At 43.4% G+C, this 25,637-nt stretch overlaps 2 protein-coding genes across 2 annotated transcripts in view; one reads left to right on the top strand and one right to left on the bottom strand.

The window, feature by feature from the left end:
* The window catches only part of CD320 (CD320 molecule), an 88,609-nt gene extending 63,195 nt beyond the window's left edge, over nucleotides 1-25,414 (top strand). Inside the window, exon 5 of the mRNA XM_074977961.1 lies at nucleotides 25,151-25,414. The gene's annotated coding sequence lies outside the window, so the exon portion shown is untranslated. The remainder of the gene's footprint in view (nucleotides 1-25,150) is intronic.
* LOC142002122 (uncharacterized) lies at nucleotides 1,713-11,917 on the bottom strand. The gene is made up of 4 exons (XM_074977963.1): nucleotides 10,074-11,917; nucleotides 3,880-4,061; nucleotides 3,277-3,335; nucleotides 1,713-1,932 (listed from the first exon to the last, which is right to left on the bottom strand). The coding sequence occupies exons 1-4, from the start codon at nucleotides 10,345-10,347 to the stop codon at nucleotides 1,779-1,781; spliced, it is 669 nt and encodes a 222-aa protein (XP_074834064.1). The 5' UTR covers nucleotides 10,348-11,917; the 3' UTR covers nucleotides 1,713-1,778.
* Nucleotides 25,415-25,637: the final 223 nt, after the last annotated feature.

Below are 25,637 nucleotides of genomic sequence, written 5' to 3'. Positions count from 1 at the left end.
AGAATCATAGAAAACTAGAACTGGAAGGGACCTTGAGAAGTCATTGAGTCCGGTCCCCTGCCCTCTTGGCAGGACCAAGCACCATCCAGATTATCCCTGATAGGTCTAACCTGCTCTTAAAAATTTCCAGTGATGGAGATTCCACAACCTCCCCAGGTAACTTATCCCAGTGTTTAACCACCCTGGCAGTTAGGAATTTTTTCCTAATGTCTAATCTAAACCTCCCTTGCTGCAGGTTAAGCCCGTTGCTCCTTGTCCTGTCCTCAGAGGCCAAGGAGAACAATTTTTCTTCATCCTCCTTGCAACCCACTTTAAGGTAGTTGAAAGCTGCTATCATGTCCCCTCAAGGTCTCCTCTTTTTCAAACTAAACAAGCCCAGTTCTTTCAGTCGTCCCTCATAGCTCATGTTCTCTAGACCTTTGATCGTTCTTCTTGCTCTTTGCTGGACCTTCTCCAATTTCTCCTCATCTTTCTTGAAATGTGGTGCCCAGAACTGGACACAATACTCCCCCTGAGGCCTAGTCAGCACAGAGTAGAGCAGAAGAATGACCTCTTGTGTCATGTTCACTACACTCTTGTTAAGCAGAAGGCCAGGCAGCCTTGTCTCCTCTCCTGACAGACCCAGGATGAGCTGCCCTTCCTGACACTGTCACAGGGATAGCAGGTAGGGGCACAGTGGTTCTCACACCTTCTATTTCCCCCACATCAAACTAGACTGACTGATCTGAAATTAGAGTCTTTCATGCAGGTTGTGGGGTGCATCTGAGCACTCTGCTGGACTGCTTGGTGCAGGGGATTAAGGTTTAATGGGATTAGGATAATGCTGAAATCTCCTTGAGAAAATCCATGTCTGTAATATATTCTAATCCCATGTAAAGAGGGTGACAGGACTCTTAGCTAGAATACACAGAGAGCTAATTACAAGCAATTTGTGTAGCTTTTAGTTAATTGGCAGAAGAAAACTATTTCAGATTCTGTCCTTCCTATGCACTCTTTTCTATTGACAGGGCCAGGGCTGTTTGTCATACAAACCGCTGTAGGTCTGGCATTGCTCAGATCCTACGCAACAAGAACGGGAAATGTCCAGAATGGCCTTTGCTCCAACACATTTCTGCTGTCTGCCCCTCCTCCATTCTCCTGTCTTCTCAGTTCTGCTCCTTTTGCCCCCTCACTCCTGCTCCAATTTCTCCTTCCTCTGCCTTCTCCACTCCCTGACTCTGTGCTTGTTATGGGCATTACCCATGTTGTCTTGTTTCAAGCTTATTTTTTATATACACACATGTTTCTAGAAACTAAATGATGACAAAGGTGTTGGATCCTGCTGAGGACAGCCCAAGGAAGGCACCTTCACTGCACAGCTAAATTCTCTCTCTTTGCCAGCCTTAATAGGACCCACATACCTGTATTTGGCATGCAATTATTCACACTTACCATGTGCGAAGAACATAGAGGCCCCCAAATCCCCATTTTAAGCCATTTTGGGCTCTGGCTGTACAAGGCCATATTCTGATTTTGAGTACAGTTGGGCTCCCACTGGAGTCCTTAGGAGCTGCAAATGCTCCTGAGAGACAGATTATGACCTGCAGCATTTATTAAAAAGCTGCAAACCGTTCTGGAGGTAGTTAATTTCCACACAACCACGGTTAAAAATACCTTTAATTTATAAAATAGCCTTCCCTCATTTACATATAGTACAGACAGTCTGGCAGAGGGTGGGCACAGCAGGACAGGATGCAATTTGCATCCTCTCCTGGAAGTTCCCTCCCTCCCCAAAGTCTCTAATAACCCCCACATTGACAGTTACTGATGGCAAAGATTGTGCGGATGTGGCCACTGCGGCTCTTGAATGTGTGTGTGTTGTACTGGTGAGGGATACAATGGCTGGAGGCCTCTTCTGCCCAAACCAAGCACTTCTTTCCATTCTGTGAATCCCTGCAATTAAAGAAAGCATATTATTTGTATTGTGGTAGATGATGATGATGATGATGATGATATTATTATTTTTATCATTATTAATAATGCTTAGTTCTCACATAGAGCACTTCCTCAGTAGCTCTCACAGCCAGGTATAAGGGAAGTATAATTATCCCACATTTTGCAGATGGGGAAACTGACACACCCGTGGTGGATTGATGGCCCAAGGTCACTCAGCAGACTAACAGCAGACTCAGGAGTAAAGCCAGGTCTTCTGAGTCCCATTCTAGTGTTTTACTCGCTAGGCTACACACCAGTCCTGGATCAGGACTCGGTTGTGCTAGGTGCTTTACAAACACAGAAAAAAGATGGTTTCTGTCTCAAAGAGGTTAAAGTCTTCAGCCTGTAAAGGGACACTACACAGAGGAAAAAGCAATAGTAACGCTACAAAGAAACTGTTTTTAAATACCCAGAGAAAACATTAGCAAACTTCAGAGAAGACTCTAGCTAGTGGGAAATGTGGAATGGTTAGTTTGCTCTCAACCCAGAAGTGGAGAGATGAATCTGGAGCATTTGGCAATTCAGATTCCATTTGGTCTGTCACACAATCTTTGGTTGGGCCATGTCATCCTTCCGTACCCTAACTGTGTTTGTGCCTAGCAGAACTCCCTAGGCACCGTGCAAAACTAAAACAAATTGAACCCAAATACACGCAAGATAGCTGTTCCCACCACCAGACGAATTCTGACTGCAAAACAAGCAACAAAACAATTTTCATTCCTCAGACCTCCCACACTCATCCAGACAAAGCCTGGGCCTACAGGTGAGTTTGCAGTATGGCGAGAAGATGATTAGATCAAGACTCTGGTACCCCAAGAGAGAAAGTGAATTTGAAAACTAAAGACTGTCACCAGCCCCCTCACTTAAACCAGCTGTAGATCCAGCAGAGGAAGGGAGCAGTGGAAGGTGGAAGACTCCACAGGGATGGTAATCCCCATGTCATGAATTCTATGTCCAGAGAAGACAATTTGGGTCACGGTTAGCAGGACCATTTTCCATCAAACAGTGGGGATGTTGATTGGAGCGGGTTCAGAAGAAGAAGCACAAGAATTATGGGACTAAAAAACATCTTATCAGACTCAAGAAGAAAGGTATAACGTAATCCAGTGTTAGCTGGCAACTGTATGAAAACAACAGAGTCTTTGGAGGCAGCCTGGGCATTGACTCTACTCTCATACAAAGATACACAGCCATTCCTTTGTGCAGAATTTATCCTTCAGTCTGTTGGGAATCTGCATTTTTAGAGGATTTTGGCTAACCCTACTTTAAGGGGAGAGACTGTGTGTGAACAGCTGTGCTTACCTAAGCAGGCAGTGATTCCCTGAGGTGCAGCTCCCCAAGCAACGGCCCACATCAATTTCCTGAAAAGATTTGCAAAACAAAGACAAGAAAATCTCTTGCAAGGCCCTGCTGAGAAATGCCCAAAGGCACACCACATTCCAGCTTCTTAGCATAAGCTCTGCCTGTGGATAATGCTGTGTATCAACTCTACTAACAGATGCATCTGTCATTGTACTTGAGGTACTTGGTACTTAAAGATAAAATTTCACTAAATCATTTTGCCACAAAATGAAATTTATTGTTTTATAACTTTGTTGGGTATTGTAGATTAATTCATGGCAGTGAAAGCACTGGTGTAACTACTTCAATTAGATGTGTGACTTCTGTGTGAAATAATTGTACTAGGACAACTCCTAGCAGGGCACAGTTATGCAGGTATAAAGTTGCTTAGATCAATATAGTGTTCTACCTTTACAATATAGGAACAGTCATACTGATATAAAGCATCCTTAAACTTGCATCCCCAGAAGCATGAGGATTCTACTGTTTATAGTTAAAGAGGTACACATGGGGTGTTTGGACAAACCCTAAGACTCTTTCAGAGCTGCATGCAATGGACTTAACCTTCAGTCGCTCCTCTCTGTCCCCAGCAGAGTTGTGGATAATTTCATAATAGTGTTCCACGTAGGAAACTCGATAGCAGGTTTCTTTCATTTCACAGCTTTCCAGAGTTTGAACCATCTCAACACCATTTGGGCTTTTGAGCAGAACAGAGTCAAACTTTGTAGGTGCACAGCAGAGTCCCTCTAAAAGAGAATGAGAGCATAATTTAACTTGGGGCCCAGTCCTGAGGCCATGTGCAGCATTGCTGCCAGGCATCTTCAACGTGAGTTCTTTGCCTAGAGCGTACAATGCTGCAAGTGCGCACTTCCAGCGTTAGGAGCTGGTCCAGCAGCTAGCAAGCCATGAGCACGCTTCTTTTCATCAGCTCAGAGTCACTGTCTTGATTTTATGTTGCTCACTTGGGGCTTGTCTACACTACCACCGTCCTTTGAAGGGAGGATGGCAAGTAGGGTGTTGGGAGTTCACTAATGAAGTGCTGCGGTGCCTAGGCAGCACTTCATCAAGCAAATTCCCCCTTGTGGCAACTTCCAAGTTTTAAACTTCAAAGTACCGGCCCCCATCTAGCCGTGGCTCACCTGCCAGTACTTCAAAGTACCGGCCCCCATCTAGCCGTGGCTCACCTGCCAGTACTTCAAAGTGCTGGGGCAACTTTGAAGTCCCCTTACTCCTCAAAACTTCAAAGTACCGGCCGGGTGAACTGTGGCTAGATGCGGGCCACTACTTCGAAGTTTTAAACTTCCAAGTTGCCACGGGGGGGGGGGCGGGAATTTGCTTGATGAAGTGCTGCCTAGGCACCGCAGCACTTCATTAGTGAACTCCCAACACCCTACTTGCCATCCTCCCTTCAAAGGACGGTGGTAGTGTAGACACAGCCTTGGTGAGTTTACTACATGTGGCAAAATGAGATTATGCCAGATGTAGACATCATGTAACTAGCAGATGTACTTTCCTTCTCCAAGGGCCAAAGCCCCAAGTCCAATCTCTGAAATTGGCCTGAGTCATGTTGGAGGAAAAGGTGCAAGATTTGGCTCCTATTAATATTTAAAAAAACCTTTGAAAATGGTATATTAATGACTGAGCTACCAACAGGTACAGGGAAAAAGAGAATTATGTTTCTTACATGAGAACATTGCCATAAACCATAAAACACTAACATAAAAATATTGCCTAATAAATAAAATTATTAGTCTTTCAGGTGCTACAGGGCTGCTTGTTTTTGTGAAGCTACGGGCTAATATGACTACCCCTCTGAGACTACGGTTCTTACATAGTGCAGGAAGCCAAACTTATTGTCATCAGAGCTACTCTGAGGAGCTGGGAGCAGAGCAGCACGCTGTGATGGTCAGCTTTTCTGAGCTGCCTTCGGATTTGACTAGCAATCTTTCCCTGACCCCCTGCCTGAACTGGCAGATGTCATTTGGTCTGGCATCTGCTTCACACTTTCACTTTGGCACTTAGTGTTGAACACTTCCTGCCGTTCCGTAGTTTTGTACTATTATTTTCCCTTGAGTCTGAAAGACACTAGTTTATTGAGGTGATGAACATTCTCTGATGTCCCTCCATTGCAGGGCATTATGGTTTATGAACTGTACATTTGCATTAATTTTTGATAACAAACAATGGGTTGACATCTATGTCAAGCAAGTGATGAAGTCAATGTATAAGTGTTTGGAAACTGGTAAAGGACACGCATTATTCATGTAATCATTCTGGGAATTCAAGAGAGCTTAGAATCCAACTGTATCCACACTGTGACCTACACTACTGTGTTGAACTCTTTCATCAGTACTCTGAATCAGTGGGTTTTTAAATGATATTCTGGACCAGCTTCTTAAACTAAAGCTTCTCCCTTGGATACTTAGCTTCCTGCCTTCCAGTCCTAATCCTACCCCTTCTTTGGGGCAAGCATGGGGCAGACAATTGTTAGTCTCAATACATACAGTTGACTACTGAATGTAGGTACTGCATGAGTCCAGAGCTGCCTGTGGGGCCATAGGGACCATTCAGCAGAACTGATCCAAGCAGAATGCACACTGAACCCTACGAAAGGGCGTGACAGCCCTGGTTTTCCAAGGGATTCCAGTATTGCAACCCCTCACCATGCAAGAAGTAGTCCATAATGCTGGATTGTGGGAAAAGGCAAGATATTAAGGACTCCAGTGTGGTCTGAGCAACCACTAAGATGCCAAGATGAACTTATTAAGGGTTTTAGCCACTTGGCTACATTCAGGCCTCCTGGGGGAGCGGGGGAGGGGGGGAAGGGGGCAGTTGCCCAAGGGCCTGGCATTGGCAGTGGTGGTGGCTGGAGCTCTGGTACCATTTGAAATGCCAGGGCAGCACTGCTGCACTGTTCTGCGCAGCTCTGCAGGAAGGAGCAGGGGCCCCAGCAGTATGATTTCAGAGGTGCTGAGGGCTGACAGCCATAGGCCCTGCCCCTTCTGTCCTTGGCCCCACCCCTTCCAGAGGCATGGAGCTGGGCCCCCCCTCCCACCTTGTCTTGGGAACTGCGGTTGCTGTTGGCCCTGTTGTCTACATGTTCCCTTTTAAAACAAAAAAGCAGTCCAGTAGCACTTTAATATATTAGTGGTGATGAGCTTTTGTGGGACAGACCCACTTCTTCAGACCACAGCCATACCAGAACAGACTCAAATTCTGATCCTGTTCTGGTATGGCTGTGGTCTGAAGAAGTGGGTCTGTCTCACGAAGGCTCATCACCTAATACATTATTTTGTTAGTCTTTAAAGTGCTACTGGACCGCTTTTTTTGTTTCGATAGAATCTGTTACTATCTTCCCTTTTGTGTGGCATTTTACTTGTATTGACTTGCCCATTATTTCTCTATTAGTTACATGTCCCTCACCAACTGGGTATTGCCTTTCTGAACGTCTCATACGCATCCGGTTCTGGTGTCTGAAAAACTGATTGTGGCTGAATTTACCCAAAAGACAGTCTCATAGCAGCCATAGAAAGAGTGGAGAACAGGCAGTTGTTTAGGTTTAGTTGGTCAAAGCCACAAGATCAGTGCTTCAAACTCTAAATGTGTCCTGAGGTGGGCTAGCTAGAGCCAGCAGAATCACCACTGACAAAAGCCCAACAGATGCTTCATGATTATGACAGGCAGCTTTGCAAACCACTTGACAGCAGAAGAACGTAGGTGTAAATTCTACAACGGTCCATTTTGCAGATGATGCCAGCACTGGATGGGGAGCAAACAACAAGGACAGAACTAAATTGCAAAATGTCCTGAAGGCATTAACACAGGAGATTGAGAAAACAAGATGAGACTCAGCACTAATAGCAGGAATCCCTATGTACAAGGGATTGCAGAACAGAAATTCTGTTTCCTTACCAGTTCTGGTCACGCGTCTGCTACTCCTCACAATAGCTGGCTGGCATTGTTTATGTTCAGCAGCAGAAACTAAAGCTTTCAGAACTGGGATTACAATTTCAACTCTTGATGTCACTCCAGGAAGAGTCTGAGGTAAATTCTACTCCCTTTGTTTCAATGTGACTTTGAAACATGTTAAATCACTGTTTCACTGATTCTAGTGGGCTCATCCATTTGCTGTGTTCATCCCATAACCCCAAACCAACTACAGTACCCTCTCAGGTACCATGAACTTTTGATCTGCCTCCCTCACACAAGCTTCCACAAAGCAAGTTCTGCATTCTGATTCGAATCTCTCCTCTGTTGTCAAATATCAGTCAGGGCACAAAATCTCCTTATTCCTGAACAATTGTGCACTAATAGAGCAGGCTAATTATTGCAGAATAAATTCTGGAACAACTGTCTCCATAACAAGCTATTCTCGAATAGTTTATTACATAATAACTCTTCTGGTCCACATCCCCTACTAGACAAACCAAGAATTGTTTACCTCTTTTCTGCAGCTATGTTCTAAAATGAGCTTTCCCAGGCTTTTTTTCCACAGCAATCTTTTCTCCCATAAACTTGCACCTGATGGGTGTTCCATTTTGTGCACATTTCCCAGACAGGTTCGTGGCTACTATCCCAATTACTTGTCTCCAGTTTAATGTATTAGCCATTTATTACCCACTCCTTTGCAAGACGGGTGCATGGTTCATCACTGTTTGCTCATCCTCCACTTTCAATATCACTTGCAAACCTGGGCTTTGTCTACATGAGCACTTTTGTCAGCAACACTTTTGTCTGTCAGGCCTGTGAAAAACACATCCCAAACCTACATAAGTTGCATCAGTAGAGACGATAGTGTGGACAGCACTATTCACCAAGAGACATGCTTCTGCCAAAATAGCTTTGGTTGCTGGTTGGGCATGGTTTAATTATGCTGGCAGAAGAGCTCTGTCCTGTCAGCATAGGGCCACACATAGGAAACCGTACAGTGGCACAAATGTATCACTGAACCTGCACCTGTGGTAAGGCAGACATACTCTTAGGCCTAGTCTACATTAATCCCTGCTATCAATCTAGTCTGTATCACCTAAGCTACGCAAATAGCATAGCTGAAATTAATGTACTTACTGCAATGTCTTGCATGCGGTAAGGTCAGCAGGGGCTGCTCTCCCATTGACATGTGCTACCCTTCTCATCCTGGTAGAGTAGCAGCATCAACAGGAGAGCACTCCAAGACTGATTTGTCTCATTTAAGTAGATGTGATAAATAACAGCTGGTGGGGCATAGTGGAGACAAGCCCTAAGAAACAGACACACTGTAGTATCTCATCTGGGCTACGTCTACACTTAGAGAAAACTAATTGCTTATGCTGATAGGAATAAGGGGATTTCAAAGTTGGCGGGGTCCTTTTGAAAAGGACCCCCATCTTGACAAGCCGCGCGGGAGCGAAAAGCTGCAATTTCAAACTGCTGCAGCTGGCAGCATTCTAATGAGCTGCTGAATATGCATTTCAGCACCACATTAGTATTCTTTGAAATGGCCATTAGCATGGCTATATCAAAGTTTTCTCTAAGTGTAGGCACGGCCCTGGTGTATGGCCCCTTTCAGTATTCCTTTAGAACTCTGGTACTGCAGGTGTTCCATGTAAATTATCTTCACACAAAAGGAGCATAGAGTAATCAGTCCTCACATCAACCCACAAAGGCAGAGAGTTATTATCAGACCCATTTTATAGAAGAGCACATTCAGCTACATGGCAGTCAAGTGGTCAAACTACAGGTCAACTGCAGAGATAGGACTGGAAGCCAAGCTCCTCAGCATCGAGCCCCACACTTTAACCCATATAAGCCGTGTCTACACGTGCACACTACTTCGAAGTAGCGGCACTAACTTCGAAATAGCGCCCGTCACGGCTACACGCGCCGTTAGGCGGTCAGATGTCGAAGTCGCTAACCCCATGAGGGGATAGGAATAGCGCCCTACTTCGACGTTCAACGTCGAAGTAGGGACCGTGTAGTTGTTGCGCGTCCCGCAACTTCGAAATAGCGGGGTCCGCCATGGCGGCCATCAGCTGAGGGGTTGAGAGACGCTCTCTCTCGAGCCCCTGCGGGGCTCTATGGTCACCGTGGGCAGCAGCCCTTAGCCCAGGGCTTCTGGCTGCTGCTGCGGCAGCTGGGGATCCATGCTGCAGGCACAGGGTCTGCAACCAGTTGTCGGCTCTGTGGATCTTGTGTTGTTTAGTGCAACTGTGTCTGGGAGGGGCCCTTTAAGGGAGTGGCTTGCTGTTGAGTCCGCCCTGTGACCCTGTCTGCAGCTGTGCCTGGCACCCTTATTTCAATGTGTGCTACTTTGGCGTGTAGCCGTTCCCTCGCAGCGCCTATTTCGATGTGGTGCCGCGCAACGTCGAAGTTGAACATCGACGTTGCCAGCCCTGGAGGACGTGTAGACGTTACTCATCGAAATAGACTATTTCGGTGTTGCTACATCGAAATAATCTATTTCGATGTAGGCTTCACGTGTAGACATAGCCATACTCTGCTGCCTCAGTGCAAAGTGCTTGACTTATAATTCCAAATAATAGGAAACACTCTCCAGGTTAGTCAAGAATCAGATATGGCGCTACATCGCATAATGGAGTTTTTTAAGATTTCCCCTGGCATTCTTAGGCTGCAAAGGTAGCATCTGAGATGCTGATCCCAACCCTGAGATAGATATGACGAGGAGTTACTTCTTCCCTATGTTCACCTTCTCAGCTCATCTCCTTCTCTCGTCTGTCCCAGGAGATGAGAAGGGAAGAATGCCTCCTCTTTTTCCATACCTCTTGCATGGGGTGGATTGGAACACTTTCCAACATCCACAGTAAACTCCAAGAGGGTGTCTGGAAAGAAGGTTTTCAGGGATGGCAGACGGAGACACTCCTCTGGGTTCACACCACACTGGCAGTCCTCAATCACCTCCACCTCTCGAACTCCTTCAAACAGCAGCATCCGCTCCACATGAACTCTAGTAGGTTCACAATGGGAATCCAAAGGGCAGGAACGTACTGTTCCAGTCAACAGAGGCAGCTTCATTTGCCTGTCCTGCTGCTGCATAGAACAGTCAAAAGGTAACAGGAATATTAAAAAGGGCAGGGTGCAGGGAGAGAAAGAGAACAAAGAAAACTCAGGGAATTATAGACTAGTCAGCCTAACTTCATTAGCTGGAAAGATACTGAAACAAGCTATTAAATAGTCAGTCTGTCAGCAACTTGAGAGAATAAGGTTATAAAGCACAGTCAAGATGGGTATGTCCCAAATGGGTTATGCCAAACAAACCTAATTCTTTTCTTTGACAGAATTACTGGTCTAGCAGATAGGTGAAAGTTGTAGACATGACATGGCTTGAGTTTGGTAAGGCTTTGACATACTTCCCCGTGACATACCCATGAGCAGACAGGAAAATATGATCAAGATTAAACTAATATGAGAGGGATGAAAAACCAGTTGAAAAACCTTATTAAAAATAATTAACAATGATACACCGTTAAAGTAAGGGCACATATCTAGTGGGGTCCTGTAGGACTCTATGTTAGTTCTAGTACTATTCAATATTTTTATTCATGACTTGGAAATCAGAGTGCAAAATATTCTGATCAACGCTGCCCCTCTCTCTATAGGAGTAGGATATTTAACAGATAAGATTGTTCACTCTAATGTCTTGTACTTTTTTATTTATCTATATAATTAGAACACGGCAACATTTGTGTGTAGATATGTACAAGCTGCTTCTTGTTTGTCAACTGAGGTGCTTTGTCTTGGGTGAAGTGTCTTAGGGTATTTTACACACATGGAAGGAGAGCTCCAGTGGCCACATAAAGCGAAGCTAACACCACTCCAAATAACCTGATTCTATGGCTGTCAGTTGTATTGATCCAGACAAAGACAATAAACTGACAGGATTAGGAAAGAAGGTTTTAATTACTGGGACCTAATATAGGAAATATTGAAGAATCATAGAAATGTAGGATTGGAAGCACTAATGCCAACCCAAAATATTCAAAAATCATGAATGAGCCAGGCTCACCAAAAATTGTGAGATTAAAGTCATGAGACTATGTACAAATAATGCATTCTATAGTCTTTTATTTGCCTCTTGCTTATTGAGCTGTTCAACTACCCTGGGTTTGCATTTTGAAGCTTTCTCCACAGCCACAAATGATAGAAACTTATTTTTTCTTCAAAAAAATGAAAAAAGATAACATACATCCCCCGACTTCTGCAACTGGATACTTAAGGAAAACAACAATTATCATGAAAGCTAGCAACACTGAAGTCCTCAAATGAAACTATAAAGGGCGCGATCCATAGTCTATGCAGACTGAAGGATGCCTACTAGCAACACTGTAAAGGAAACTCAATAGGACATCCGTCTAGTTCAGTCCCCGGCACTGAGGCAAGAATAAGTACTACCTAGACCAGTGATTCCCAACTTTTTCACTGGGGCAGACCACCAGTAATCCCCTGCACAACTGTTCGTGGACCACCATTAAAGCCAATTCTATTTTCAATGGTCAATTTATTTTTTTTTCATAGACCCCCTGCAAGCCCTTGCAAACACTCTGAGCGTCTGAGGACTCCAAGTTGAAAAGCACTGCTCTAGACCAGAGATGCACAAAGTGGGGGACAGGTGCCCTTGGGGGGGGGCATGAAAATTTGTAAGCAGGGGCACAACACAATTGACTGGTGTGAGTCAGGCTCGTCCATGTCATTAAAAATGTTGAAATCTGGTACTGGTTTTATGTGTGTGTATTCACTTTATATTCCAAGTAATCAAGGTTTTACATTTTACATACTTATGTTCTTACACATGCCAAAAGGGATTTTTTTTTTATAAGAACAGAAATTTCCATTGGTTTAGATTACATTAGCCAGGTGGTGGTGGAGTTCAGGGCTGCTAACGTCAGGGACAAAAAGTGGGGCCAGGCATAGAAAGTTTGCTGACCCATGATCAGAGCCAGTCCTACAGCTGGGTGAGCCAGCCAGTCGCCCAGGGCTGCCACGTTCAAGGGGCCACCAAAATGGACTGGCACATGTGGGAGCCAGTGGACACTTGCCATGCTGGGAAGTGGGAGGGGCAAGGCAGCAGATGAGGGGCCTGGCTGCCAGGGGGGCAACAGAGCCTGGTGGGAGGGCACAACACCCAGGAGGCACACCCACCATCCCCTCCCCCGTGCGAGGTCACAGCACCTGGGAGGTTGCACCCACTGGCCTCCCAGCCCTACCCATGATCTAGACCAGTGTCTCCCAAATTTAAAACATTCACATACCCCTTTCTGGACTTCGGCCTTTTCGGCATAACCCCTTCGCCCAGTGCTGTCCTACAGCTTATCACCTGATTTTTAGTCATTTATTTTCTGCCACGTACCCTCTCAAACCCTTTCATGTTCCCCTGGTGGTATGTGTGCCATACTTCGGGGAACACTGATCTAGACCATCCCTGACAAGTGGTTGCATAATCTGTGTATCTCCATATACAACTGAGCTCTGGCTCTTTCACTCATAGCAGGTGTCTGACACCCAAAGAGAATTAGTTTCCTTTCCTGTAATTCAGGCTAAGGGTGGGGGGGGTCTACACTAAAGGAGAAAGTCAGCCTAAGATACACAACTCCAGCTATGAGAATAGCTTAGCTGGGTTCGAGGTATCTTAGGCTGGATTTCATAGAATCATAGAATACTAGGACTGGAAGGGACCTCGAGAGGCCATCGAGTCCAGCCCCCTGCCCCAATGGCAGGAACAAGTACAATTTAAACCATCCCTGACAGACATCTATCTAACCTGTTCTTAAATATCTCCAGTGACGGAGATTCCACAACCTCCCTTGGCAATTTATTCCACTGTTTGACCGCCCTGACAGTTAGGAACTTTTTCCTAATGTCCAACCTAAACCTCCCTTGCTGCAGTTTAAGCCCGTTGCCTCTTGTTCTAGCCTCAGAGGCCAAGAAGAACAAGTTTTCTCCTTCCTCCTTATGACTCCCTTTTAGATACCTGAAAACCGCTATCATGTCGCCCCTCAATCTTCTCTTTTCCGAACTAAACAAGCCCAATTCTTTCAACCTTTTTTCATAGGTCACATTCTCTAGACCTTTAATCATTCTTGTCGCTCTTTTCTGGACCCTCTCCAGTTTCTCCACATCTTTTTTGAACTGCGGTGCCCAGAACTGGACACAATGCTCCAGCTGAGGCCTAATCAGCGCAGAGCAGAACGGAAGAATGACTTCTCGTGTCTTGTTCACAACACACCTGTTAATGCATCCCAGAATCATGTTTGCTTTTTCTGCAACAGCATCACACTGTTCAATCATATTTAGCTTGTGGTCCACTATAATCCCTAGATCCCTTTCTGCTGTAGTCATTCCTAGACAGTCTCTCCCCATTCTGCATGTGTGAAACTGATTGTTCCTTCCTAAGTGGAACACTTTGCATTTGTCCTTATTAAGCTTCGTCCTGTTTACCTCAGACCATTTCTCCAATTCATCCAGATCATTTTGAACTATGACCCTATCCTCCAAAGTAGTTGCAACCCCTCCCAACTTGGTATCATCTGCAAACTTAATAAGCGTACTTTCTATGCCAATATCTAAATCGTTGGTGAAGACATTGAACAGAACCGGTCCTAACACAGACACCTGCAGAACCCCACTTGTTATACTTTTCCAGCAGGATTGAGAACCATTAAGAACTACTCTCTGGGTACGGTTATCCAGCCAGTTATGCACCCACCTTATAGTAGCCTCATCTAAATTGTATTTGCCTAGTTTTTTGATAAGAATATCATGAGAGACTGTATCAAATGCTTTACTAAAGTCTAGGTAGACCACATCTACCGCTTCTCCCCTATCCACAAGGCTCGTTATCCTATCAAAGAAAGCTATCAGATTAGTTTGACAAGATTTATTCTTTACAAATCCATGCTGGCTGTTCCCTATTACCTTACCACCTTCCAAGTGCTTGCAGATAATTTCTTTAATTACCTGCTCCATTATCTTTCCTGGCACTGAAGTTAAGCTGACTGGCCTGTAGTTTCCTGGGTTATTCTTATTCCCCTTTTTATAGATGAGCACTATATTTGCCCTTTTCCAGTCTTCTCGAATCTCTCCTGTCTCCCATGATTTTCCAAAGATGATCGCTAATGGCTCAGATACCTCCTCTATCAGCTCCTTCAGTATTCTAGGGTGCATTTCATCAGGCCCTGGTGACTTGCAGACATCTAATTTTCCTAAGTGATTTTTAACTTCTTCTTTTTTTATTTTAACTTCTAACTCTACCCCTTTCCCACTAGCATTCACTATGTTGGGCCCTCTTTCATCAGACTTCTCAGTGAAGACAGAAACAAAGAAGTCATTGAGCATCTCTGCCGTTTCCAAGTTCCCTGTTACTGTTTCTCCCTCCTCACTGAGCAATGGCCCTACCCTGTCCCTGGTCTTCCTCTTGTTTCTAATATATTTATAAAAAGCCTTCTTGTTTCCCTTTATGCCTGTAGCTAGTTTGAGCTCATTTTGTGCCTTTGCCTTTCTAATCTTGCTCCTGCATTCTTGTGGTGTTTGCCTATATTCATCCTTTGTAATTTTTCCTTGGTTCCATTTTTTATACAATTCCTTTTTGATTTTGAGATCGTGCAAGATCTCCTGGTTAAGCCAAGGCAGTCTTTTTCCATATTTTCTATCTTTCCTACGCAGCGGGATAGCTTGCTTTTGGGCCCTTAATAATGTCCCTTTGAAAAACTGCCAACTCTCCTCAGCTGTTTTTCCCCTCAGTTTTGCTTCTCATGGGATCTTACCTACCAGCTCTCTGAGTTTACCAAAATCTGCCCTCCTGAAATCCACTATCTCTATTTTGCTGTTTTCTGTTCTACCCTTCCTTAGGATTGTGAACTCTATGATTTTGTGATCACTTTCACCCAAGCTGCCTTCCACCTTCAAGTTCTCTACCAATTCCTCCCTATTTGTTAAAATCAAATCTAAAACAGCTTCCCCCCGGTAGCTTTTTCAACCTCTGGAATAAAAAATTGTCTCCAATACAATCCAAGAACTTACTGGATAGTCTGGATAGATTTCTTCCCAAACTCACAGCAGGAGGGTGATGGCAGAAACTCCCACTGACTTTCCTTACTCCTTGCGACTGCAAGGGGTACCAGGGGCAATTGGCAGGTGAAAGATTCCCTCAGCATTTAATTTAGCAGCTCCATACTAAAACCGCTAAATTGAACCCAGGAAGATCCAACTCTGTCCTGTCAACCCCGCACCAGATGTAGACAAGCCCTAAGCCTACGCTGCCATTTTACTGTACTGCAACTTTCTTGCTCAGGCATGTGAAAAAACATCCCCTCCCGGGGTGCAGCAATTTAAAGCGCTGATGTAAACAGGCTCCCTCCACTATTAGCTACTCCCCTCATGGAGGTTTATATAGAATGCGGGGAGACTTCGCTCACAGTGTTCCTGCTGTGACCCCACTGCTGTGTTAAAACGCTGCCGTGGCAACACTCCGATGGCTGTGCTTTAATTTTAGAAGTGTAGCTAAAACTTCAGGTACCTCACTCATTTTTCAAGTCACAGGACAATATGGTAGATGAAGAGTTCCATATACTTCAGGAGATCTATTTAGGCACATATAGAAAACTGTAATCCATGACCTACTTCTAGATGTAACTGCTCCCATTATTGGGACAGCAAAACACAAGTTTCTCACCTTTTTAGTTCTAAGAAAGTCCAGCATAGAGGAACGTTTGGAAAGCCCTGGAAATCCAGACTGATATGAATTTATCCTTTGGGACAAGCAGTGGGACCTGCACATCCCAACATCCAGACTTACAGGACTGCCAGTGATATCTGTGAATACAGGATCAATAAAGTCAGCCTTCCTAAAGAATGTAGAAATTATTACTCTATATTATTTGTATTGTCCTTTTACCTAGGGGTTCCCATCATATATCAGGACTGGCTTGAGCTAGGTGCTGTGCAAACACAGAAGGATGATCTGTGCCTCAAGAAGCTGACAAACTGAAGGAAACCCCTGGTGCAAACAGGTGCCTAATTCTGCAAAGAACAAAACACACACAAATGTAATGTGGCCATTTAGTTTGACTGCAGTCCCTAACAGTAGACTAGGAAATTTGCTCTGGCACATTTTATATAAACCAGTAAGGTCTCAGTAACAGGAAATCACCTGACAACACCTCTGTCACCTAGCTTAGTCGTTTTCAACCAGAGGTATGTGTACCCTGGGGGTACTCAGCACTCTTCCTGCAGGGACATTAACTCTGTCTCTCAACCTTTTTTAAGAATAAAAAAAATTGGACTTATTTTATGTTCATCTAATTGTTTTATTTATTCTTTTTGTACAATCATAAGTACAGTGGCAAGTTTATTGCCTACAGCCAATTTCTTTCAACCAACCAGTTACAATTAAGTTGTTTAAACAAATGTTTTGAAATGGTTGGAAAAATATTTGTATCTAAAAATTGTAGATAGTGGGTGTACTTTGTAGAAAGGGATACTTTATTTAGAAAAAAGTTGAGAAACAGTGACCTAGCTTTTAAGGAGAAGTGGCAAAGACCAACATAATTTTGTTGAGAATCCCTAAATCTGCATGTTAGCAGAATGTTAGAAATTCTATTGTGGTTGAATTATTTAACTAAGATAGTGGGAGCATCTGGGTAAACTCTCTAATTCATGGGCAAATAGGGCATTGCAGCTGCTTCTCATGCCATCTGAGGAAGTCTCACATGCCCATGTTGGGCATTTCTTGTCTGTGAAACACCAGTGATTATCAGCTAATAATTGTTTCCCCTAGAAAGACTTCAGAAAATTGTAACTGAGAGGTAGCCATGTTAGTCTGTATCTTAACAAAAAAGCAGTCATGTAGCACTTTAAAGACTAACACAATAATTAATTTCACATAATTGGTGGATCTCCATTCCAAGTGGCTAAATGTACTAATTATTTTGTTAGTCTTTAAAGTGCACATGACTGCTTTTTTGTTTTGTTCAGAAAATTGGATAGTTTTGGTTTTTTTCCAGAAGCTTTGTCTGCATTTAAAATTGCTTGTTTCACTTTATGTCAGTTTAAAAATCAATTCCAATTAAATCAGTGCAAACCCCAGTGTGAACATTTGTATTTCAGTTTAGATTAAATCTGTTTCACTGCATTTAGGATGAACCATAATGAACTTGCTTCAAGCCAAATTAAGTGTTCATACAGGAGTTTAACTCTGACATGAAGCCTAGGGGTTCCATGCCAGTCCCAAACATGGATAAAGGAAGAGGGTTGGTCACATGAGTGTCGATGCGCTGATCGTGAAACAACAATACAAATGAAATCTGATGCCAGTATGACTAACTGATAAAAGATACTGGCTTGGATGTCACCGCGGAAAACAAGGTTTGTGGCAGCAATTGAGCGATTGGGGTTGGGTCAATAAGTTGGTTATGGAAAGAAAATTACAACTAACACATGTACTATCAATTGGAACATGGAATGTCCAAATACTGTGGGTGACTGGAAAGTTAGAGCTTCTTCAAAAGGAGATGGAGAGATACTGATGCGATATACTTGGACTGCCAGAGATGCATTGGACAGCATTGGGAGAGATATGCGATTGCAAAGTCATTTGGCCAGGGAACAAAATTAAGCATGAGGCAGGAGTCGGATTCCTTCTTAGTATAAGAATGAGAGGAGTATTTTTAGGATACAAACCAGTGAGTACAAGAATGATGGTAGCGAAATTTGAAGCAATACTGTTCAACACTTTCAAAACAAAAAGCAGTCAAGTAGCACTTTAAAGACTAGCAAAATAGTTTATTAGGTGAGCTTTCGTGGGACAGACCCACTTCTTCAGACCATAGCCAGACCAGAACAGAGTCTGTTCTGGTCTGGCTATGGTCTGAAGAAGTGGGTCTGTCCCACGAAAGCTCACCTAATAAACTATTTTGCTAGTCCTTAAAGTGCTACTTGACTGCTTTTTGTTTTGATAGTGTATAGACTAGCACGGCTTCCTCTCTGTTACTGTTCAACACTTTGGTTGTTCAGGTGTACACACCCATCTCGGACAGTACAGTGGAATAGACTGAGCTATTCAATAATGACTTGACAAAGACGCTGAAGGAGATACCAAAGAGAGATGTATTGATCATTGGAAGAGATTGGAATGCGAAGGTTGGAACAGATAACAAAGGTTGGGAGAGAGTCATGGGAAGGTTTGGATACAGAGAAAGAAATGAGTAAGGTGTAAAACTATTAGAGTTTGCAATGGAGCATGAGATGTTGATCTGCAACATGAGATTCCAGCAAAAGGACTGTAGGAAGTGGACATGGCGATCGAATGACGGGAAGTCGAAAAACATGATAGGTATGATATTGAAAAGAAGAAGATGGATAACATCAGTACAGCAGTGCTGAACTTTCCAAGGAGCAGATATAGACCCAGACTGCAGTCTAGTGATCGCAAACATCAAGATGAGACAGGAGAAAATATGAGATGTAGTTTAAGAAAAGAAGATACATGGCAAGACTAGGTGAGGAAGAAACAGGGGGTGTGTACAGAGCAGTGCTCGCAGAGAAGATTAGGAATGCGGCCACAGAGAAAGATCTAGATAAGAGAGTCGAAGGGACAGCCACAGTGATAGAAGAGGTAATTGAGCAAACTATTCCAGAAGAAGAGAAGATCAATAAGAAGCAGATTATGCAGGTGTGATGGAGTAGGGGGAGTGCATGTGTGAGTCAGGCTGGATGTCTGAGGCAAGCAGCAGCTCCCAGTGGCTAAGGATGACCCTGGGGCTACAACTGGCAGGTAACACCTCTGCCTGAACAAAGAGCAGGGAGGAGCTGAGCTGGGTTTTGAATCGGGGGCGGCAGTTAGAGGCTAGGAAAAGGGAGAGCTGGAAGGCAGCCAGCCGGAGGAGGGGGAAAGCTACACCCCAGAGGGGCACCCCTCGGGCTCCTCTCCCCAGGAAGGGTTGGAAGGACTGTCTCTGGCTGCTGTGCTGTCGCTTCTGTGAGAACCTGGGCTTCTGTTGTCTAATAAACCTTCTGTTGTACCTGCTGAGTGAGAGTCACTCCTGCCAGCGGACAGGGTGCAGTGCAGGGGGACCCCTGAACCCCATCACAGCAGGAGACTGAATTTGGTCCAAAAGAAGAGCGCGTTGAAGGTCAGAAGGGATGTTTTTGAGATGGCGAAACAGAAATATACAGTGAAATGCAAAAAGGTAAGGAAAGAATTCAGAAAGGGTAAGGCAAAATGGTTAGAGGAGCAACGTGAATATATAGAGAGGTATTACAGTGAGTGTAAGACCAGGGAGGTGTATAAAATGATTAGGAATATTAATAGAAAGTGGCAGCCAAAGCAGATGATTATCAAAGACGAGAACGGCGGGGTGCTTGTGAAAAAGGAGAAGGTCGTGCAGCGATAGATGAGAGATATTGCACTGATCTGTACAAAGCACAGTTGGCTGAGAGTCTCAGGGGCACTGATCGAAGAACTGTCGAGCATTGAGAGCGAGACCAATATTTCAAAGGAGAAAGTACAAACAGTATCAAATGACTAAAGAACAACAAGAGCTCTGGAAATCATAAAATCACTAGAGAGATGATCAAATAAGGTGGAGAAAGTATGAATCAGGAAATGCACTGACTATGTGGTATAGCATGGAAGGAAGGGATGGTACCTAAAGAATGGACAAGATCTGTGCTAGTGACAATAAACAAAAAAGGAAGTTCATTGGAGTGCAAGATTGCAGAACAATTGCCCTTACAAGTCATCTAGGCAAGGTGCTGATGATGATACTGACAGACTGAGATTGCAGATAGAACATCTAGTGGACTAACAAGTGAGATTCAGGAAAGATAGAAGTACCATACGGCAGATATTGGCACTTAGTTTGATAGAGGAGAAAGCTCAATGAAAGGACAAGAACATCTACAATTGCATCATCAGTTTCAGAAGGCATTTTACAGCACAGATCAGAAAGCAACTTGGGCGGCGTTGGAGTCGTATGGCATAGATAGAAGACTGATATGGTCACTGAAGGATATCAGTGACAATGGGGAGGCAGTGGTGAGAAAGTGCAAAGAGTTGGGAAGTTGGTTTACAATGAATAGAGATACAAGACAAGGAGATTTGATATCAGCAAATATCTTCATTACGCACAAGATGAAGGAAGATGTAGAAGGGATATCTGTGCACAGGATGAGATTCAACAATTTGAGGTTCTTGGATGATATAGTCACGATTGAAGAAGATGAGGAGAAGCTAGCGAGAACGGTGCAGGTGTTAAAGGAAGAAGGGAAGCATTACTGACTTTATTAACATCGATAAAACAAAAACAATGGTATTTGGAGATAAGGAAATAGGAAGGAAGATCAGTGTAGATGGGATTGAACTAGAGAATGTAGAGAAGTTCATGTATCTGGGGAGCAACATAACATGATCTGGATTGTGAGAAGGAAATAGCGTCGAGAATAGTGAAAGCATGCATGAGTTTGAAGGCGATGGAAAAGCAAAGTGATTAGCTTAGGAATGAAGGTGAGCGTCTTGAAAACGTGTATGCAGCAGCATGTTGTATGGCTGTGAGACATGCATGATAAGGAAAGATTTAAAGAGAAGGATATTGGCACTTGAGAGGAGTTGTTATAGAAAGATCCTGAGAATAGAATGGATGAAGAAGATTACCAATGAGGAATTATATAGCAAAATACAGCTAAAAGAGAACCTACTGCAAGAAGCTTGTACAATGTAAGTTACAGCTATTCAGGCATATCTGCAGAATGAACAATGAATGAAAAGTCAAGACCCTGGTATTTGGCATAATGGATGATTCAAATAGGAGAGGCAGATCCCATAGAGAATGGGTAGCTGATGTAGTAGATTGGTGCAGAGCTGGTGTACAGAAACTAAGCCACTCCGCACTGGACAGGGAAAAATGGAAGGAAATAGTGAGGGAAGCATCAGACCAATGGGCGCTGAGCCCATGGTTGATGATGATGATGATGATGACAGAAGTTTGTAACTGTTTAAAATCACATAGGTCACGTCTACACTAGCACATATACCACAATGCTTTTGTTGCTCAAGGATGTGAAAAAATATTTCACCAGCATAAGCACTTGTGCATGGTGCCATGTTTCCTGCCAACATAGCAACTGCCACTTGTCAAGTTGGTTTGATTATGTCAACAGGAAAGCTCTCTCCTACTGGCATAACTCAACTACACAAGCTATCTTACAGAGGCACAGATGTATCAGTATCAAGGGACCAGCAGCATGTGTAGGCCCCTGGGAAAAATGGGGCTGAGGTGAGGCCTGGCTCCTTGCTCCTGTAAGGGGCAGGGGCTCAGTGCAAGCGGCCGGGTAGAGACAGCCAGCACGCTATCCTGCTCACTCCCTCAGAGCCACATAGAAGTTCACAGTGTAGCGCTCTGGATGAGATTTGAAGGACCAATAGCAGCAACCAGGATCCTTGGGCCCCTTTGAATCACTAGGACCTATGGCAATTGCCCTTTTTGCCTCCACTTCACCTCCGTCAGCTTGCCTCATCAGCACAGCTGTGCCTCTGCAAGCTTGTAATCATAAGCAAGTCCTTAGCTAAACTATTGCAGCTTTCTCCTGTAGAAAAGGCCCTAATGTGGACCCTGCTAGACAATGTCTACATGACACCCTCAACAAGCAGTGATAGGTGTGTTGACGGGACGTGTTTTCTGTGGACATAGCACACTGTCCGTACTGGCTCTTTTGTCAGTAAAACTTATGTTGTTCAGGGGTGCGGTAGGTTTATACCTCACAATCCCCCCCCCCACCACCACCACAATAGTGGTAGTCTAAATATAGCCTTGGTTTGGTTTAAACCAGTTTTATACCAATTCAGTTCAATGTGATAAGGCATCTACCTAACCTAAATTGACATCCTCCAGTTTTAAATCGAATTAAGAGCACACACATTGTATTTTCCATCACTTTAACTCAACTGTTTAAAATCATACTTTTAGTTAAACTGGTGTAAGTCTGAATACGGACAAGACCTCACTACAGAAAACTTGGTACTTCCTCTAAATGAGTCACTAAGATGAACATGTTGTTAACCATCATGACAGCATAGTAAGACAATTAAAATGACAGAGGCTTTCTGAGATGCCTGTAATTATGAGGGCAATATAAAAGCGGGTGCTCAGCAGAGCAAAAGGGAGCAGGGAAGAGTTATCCCCAGAGCTGTGCAGATGAACTGTGGCAGAATATATTCTGGTTTTTAGTCATAGACATCTCTGAAGGCAGGTCTACAGTAGACCTAAACTTGATTTCAGATATGCAATTCTGACTATGGACACTGTGCATCTCGAATCGACGTAGCACAAATCAATTTACCTGCCTTTACTAAAGGAAGATCAATGGGAGCAATAATGGGGAAAACAGGGGTTGACTGCGGACCCCAGATAGATTGATTTCATGCATCTTTACCAGACATATGAACTCGAACTCTGGAAGATCAACCCAGTAGTATAGCCAAGACCTCTGATGTAAAAAGATGGCGCAGGGTTTTGAAACTATCATCTCCCCTATTCTCTTTCCCCGCTTTTCTTGGCTGCCCTTAATGTCATGTGAAAGTCAGTTAAAGTGCCTGCCGTGCTTCCAGGTTCCAAACCACAGCAGAAAGTTTGTATCAACTTGGTTGTGACACTACTGTGCACATTGACAGAGGGCCTCAGATTGAGGGATTAATACTCACAGCCCTCACTGTGGTACAGATTATTGGTCAAGTACTCTGCAGGTTTTTAGTCCCGTTCTTTAATAACACTTCTTTGATAATATTTACATCCAAATTACACAGATGAAGCTGGTTTAGGAAGCCTCTAGCACTGTATTCGGATGGCTGCAGGTAGAACTAAGACTATATATATATATATATATATATATATATATAAGGAGATAGATAGATAGATACATAGATAGACACCCTTCATTTTTAATTTTTTCTTGAATTTATTGATATTTATTGCTACTAATGTATAACAAAAAGGGTAAAACTCAGTGGAAAAAACTGTTAATTTTTCTGGGTAAATAGCCAAGTTTATTTTGGTAGATGGAAGGGCAAGAGGAAAAGTACTGACTATATCAGTGGTTCCCAACATTTTCATTAGTGTAGAGCCCTGATCATTCCCTCCTAAACCATTCACATTTATCTCTTTTTTCCCACAGAACCTCAGGGGTCTGCGGACCCCAGGTTGGGAACCACTAGATTAATGCTTTGGTGAATGGAATTCAGTGTGGCTTACTGCAGAACTGAAAGAACTCAAAACACAAAGCTAAGTTTGAGTTTAGAGAACAATATACACTGCATCTCTAATCCCCAAATAAAACTTTCCATTTGCATAAACAGTTTGATGTTGTACACTTATATGCATAGTTACATTAATAACTGAGCCACTCCATTTGCAGCTCATGCACTCAACGTTATTCTTTTCTCCTGTTTTTTTAACGTTAGAAGACTTTCTTGTGTTCTAAAGATTTTCATTTTTCCCCCATTTTAGTGTGTCAGCTCTTTAAACCATTATCTGCGTACATGGTGGGCGTGAGATTCATCGGTATGTCCAGATGCACACGCACTTCAGATCTTACATGCGTCCATGTTTTATAGTGTGCATCTTCTAGCCCTATTTCAACAGGCACCTTTGCATATTAACACGGACTAATGGATTACGGTAACATATTTCCCATGCAATACATTGTATTTGCCTAATGAGACTAGTTATTTTATATAATTCAAAGATACAAAAGTAGGGTGAAAAATCAGAAAAAAATACTACTTTTTGTAAAATCTGAGATTTTTTTCTTAAATAATTTGTTTAAACTGAAAACAAAGGGGCTTAACTACATACAACTTTTATTTGCCATAGCCCTTTTCCTAATGAATATAGTAAATTAACACATTTTCTAATTTGTATTCACTGGACCACAAATCTGCACCTTTGTCCAACAAAAGGTGAGACTTTCCCTAACTGTGACTCGACCATACATACCCTGGGAACAACCCAGCTAACAATTACACAGCATTCCAAAGAAAACTGCTAAGAATTGAGTTGGTCTCCCACAATACATCTCTGAGGTAAGGAAAATTCAAAGACATGCAAAGTTTGTCTTGAGACAAATAAAGTGAAGCTTATTTTGTTCAGGAGAATTATAATCAATTAACTAATCTCCCCATGAATTAACATTTTGTGCAATGTGCTTTTAGTACATGGTTATTGAAGTGAACAGTAGCATTAGGCTTTTAAGGATCTTGCTAGGAGTGCAGCATCCCAAAGGATGATTAGGCAGCATGCCTGGGGATGTCACCCTTACATTTACTGACTTCTGACCTTAACACTTGGGAGATAATATGACAATATGGAGTCTTGGGAGCATCCCTAGAATGCCCAGAGGGATACTGATGGTGGAACGTGAATGGGAGTGTTTAAAGGTATCAGGGTTCTCAGAGCCTAAATGAGTTCACTTACCTTGTCCAATATAGACAAAATGGCTCTGCCTCCTGCAGCAGCCCCTCTCTGCAAGCAAGGTCTTTCTTTCATTCTGCCTGCTGCTGCCTTCTGCACCTGCACTCACAAAATGTAAAGCTCATGTGATCACTACGTTCCAAACTGAGCTGCCTTACTTCTTTAGCCAGCAGGGAGTTTGAGCTTCAAGCAGAAAACAAACACAACTCATTTCTTTAACTTTATGACTTTGGTTTAGGGAACAAGCAGGATCAAAGCAGTTAAAATGGAGATGATACATCAGCTCCTCAAAGCTACTCCACAGCAAGGATAGACCGTGTATACTCTATCATGCATTACCATTAATTCCTTGATTCAGCCATTCTCATTCTCACTTTCCTCAGGGTGACAGAATCAAGCCCCAGTTTATTTGCTGATGTCTGACAAGCACCTCAGGACTGCACAGAAGAGGAGGCAGACAAACTGAGATGATGTATCAGATAATAAAATAATTGTACACTTGACCTTAGCACTTCCCCTGTTCATTCACAAGTCCTTTGCTCCATAAATTCAGCACAGAGAGCACTAAGAACATAGAAGGAAAAGAGATAGGAGACTTACTGACAAAGCTGTGAATACAGAAGAGGCCACTGAGAAACACAGTAGCCAGGAAAAGATTCCTCATAGCTGCAAGCTTTAAAACACTGAACTGTCTCCAGGATTCCTAGCTTGGATATTTATACCTTGAGCTCCCTTAGCAAGGAGAAGGCACTTGCCAGAGAGACAAATGGGTCTGTATATCATTGACATATGTTACCTAGATTGTGATCTGAATAAACATCAAAGGGGCCTGAGCAGTAATGCAATCTCATCACCAGCTTATCTAGGGAA

The sequence above is a fragment of the Carettochelys insculpta genome, chromosome 27, assembly GCF_033958435.1.
Source record: "Carettochelys insculpta isolate YL-2023 chromosome 27, ASM3395843v1, whole genome shotgun sequence".
NCBI classification, from domain to species: domain Eukaryota; kingdom Metazoa; phylum Chordata; order Testudines; family Carettochelyidae; genus Carettochelys; species Carettochelys insculpta.
The sequence above is the reverse complement of the archived record's forward strand: the minus strand, read 5'-3'. Positions and strand labels throughout refer to the sequence as shown.

Coding starts and splice junctions, on each gene's coding strand:
- LOC142002122 (XM_074977963.1), bottom strand. CDS start 10,347: ATGCAGCAGCAGGACAGGCAAATGAAGCTGCCTCTGTTGACTGGAACA. Junction 4,062..10,073: donor CAATCCACCCCATGCAAGAG/GTATGGAAAAAG, acceptor ATTCTCTTTTAG/AGGGACTCTGCTGTGCACCT. Junction 1,933..3,276: donor GGGAATCACTGCCTGCTTAG/GTAAGCACAGCT, acceptor CTTTAATTGCAG/GGATTCACAGAATGGAAAGA.